At 57.0% G+C, this 1,308-nt stretch overlaps 1 protein-coding gene across 1 annotated transcript in view; it reads left to right on the top strand.

The window, feature by feature from the left end:
• The window catches only part of LOC103754072 (CUB and sushi domain-containing protein 1), a 251,808-nt gene that overhangs the window by 221,188 nt on the left and 29,312 nt on the right, over positions 1–1,308 (top strand). Inside the window, exons 51-52 of the mRNA XM_029963058.1 lie at positions 394–567; positions 1,097–1,270. Of these exons, the coding sequence (XP_029818918.1) occupies positions 394–567; positions 1,097–1,270 (348 nt within the window). The remainder of the gene's footprint in view (positions 1–393; positions 568–1,096; positions 1,271–1,308) is intronic.

The following is a 1,308-nucleotide window of genomic DNA, read 5'->3' as shown; positions in this document are numbered from 1 at the left end:
TGGAACAGGATGAACTTTAAGGTCCCTTCCCACCCAAACCATTCTGGGATCGTGTGATGTTGTGGAATTCCTACAAGTCAAGTTTCCCACTGCACCTGACAATGGGTTAATGGCAGAAACATTCCTGTGTGAGAAACTTTCCGTGTGAAAAGCTCCTTTAGTTTCTTCCTGGCCTGTCTTTAGCACTCCCCTCGTGTCCTGAACATAAATATTAACGGCACTTGTATTTGTCACATTGTCTGACACAGCTCTGAATTGTTATTATCCTTGTAACTACTTAATAATCTTTCCCACTCATTCCTTACTCCACTAAGGAGTGACTGAGAAAGGTTCTTCCCAAACCAGCTGCTCCCAGCCTGGTTTTGCTGACGGTGCTTTTGGGGTCTGTCCTAGTTATCTCCTGCGGGGACCTGCCGACGCCTCCCAACGGGAACAAGATCGGGACCCTGACCAGCTACGGGGCCACAGCCATCTTCTCCTGCAACACTGGCTACACCCTGGTGGGCTCCCGGGTCAGGGAGTGCATGGCCAACGGGCTCTGGAGCGGGGCAGAGGTCAGATGTCTGGGTAGGTGTGGGGTTTGTTGGGAAAGAGCCCCAGTGGCAGCGTCCACGGCGTTAGAAAGAGTCCTGATGGTGTTTTGGGAGGGAACTGGGGGGTTTTTTCTACTTGCTGCAAGCAAGGACTCAGGGCAGGGTGAGGTTGGATGTTAGAAAATGGTTCTTCCCCCAGAGGGTGGTTGGGCACTGTCCAGGCTCCCCAGGGCAGTGGGCACAGCCCCAAGGCTGCCAGAGCTCCAGGAGGGTTTGGATGATCCTCTCAAGGACAGGGTGGGATTGTTGGGGTGTCTGTGCAGGGCCAGCTGTGGCTGCCCCATCCCTGGGAGTGTCCAAGGCCAGCTTGGAGCAACCTGGGCTAGTGAGGGGTGTCCCTGGGTTGAAACGAGATGATCTTTAAGGTCCCTCCCAAGCCCAACCATTCTGGGATTCTCCAATTCCCCAGAGAGGTTCGGGGATGGGCGATGCCCTCCGGGGGCGTCCGCGGTGATTCCCGTGGTGATTCCCGGTGATTCCCAGTGACTGTCCTTCCCCCCCAGCCGGGCACTGCGGCGTCCCCAGCCCCATTGTGAACGGGCAGATCAACGGGGAGAACTACAACTACCGGGGCAGCGTGGTGTACCAGTGCAGCCCCGGGTTCCGCCTCATCGGCATGTCCGTGCGCATCTGCCAGCAGGACCACCGCTGGTCCGGCAAGACCCCTGTCTGTGTGCGTAAGTATGTGGGCACCTCGGCACCTCCCTCCGGCCCT

The sequence above is a fragment of the Manacus vitellinus genome, unplaced genomic scaffold (genome assembly GCF_001715985.3).
Source record: "Manacus vitellinus isolate BGI_N305 unplaced genomic scaffold, ASM171598v3 scaffold_52_pilon, whole genome shotgun sequence".
NCBI lineage: Eukaryota > Metazoa > Chordata > Aves > Passeriformes > Pipridae > Manacus > Manacus vitellinus.
The sequence above is the reverse complement of the archived record's forward strand: the minus strand, read 5'-3'. Positions and strand labels throughout refer to the sequence as shown.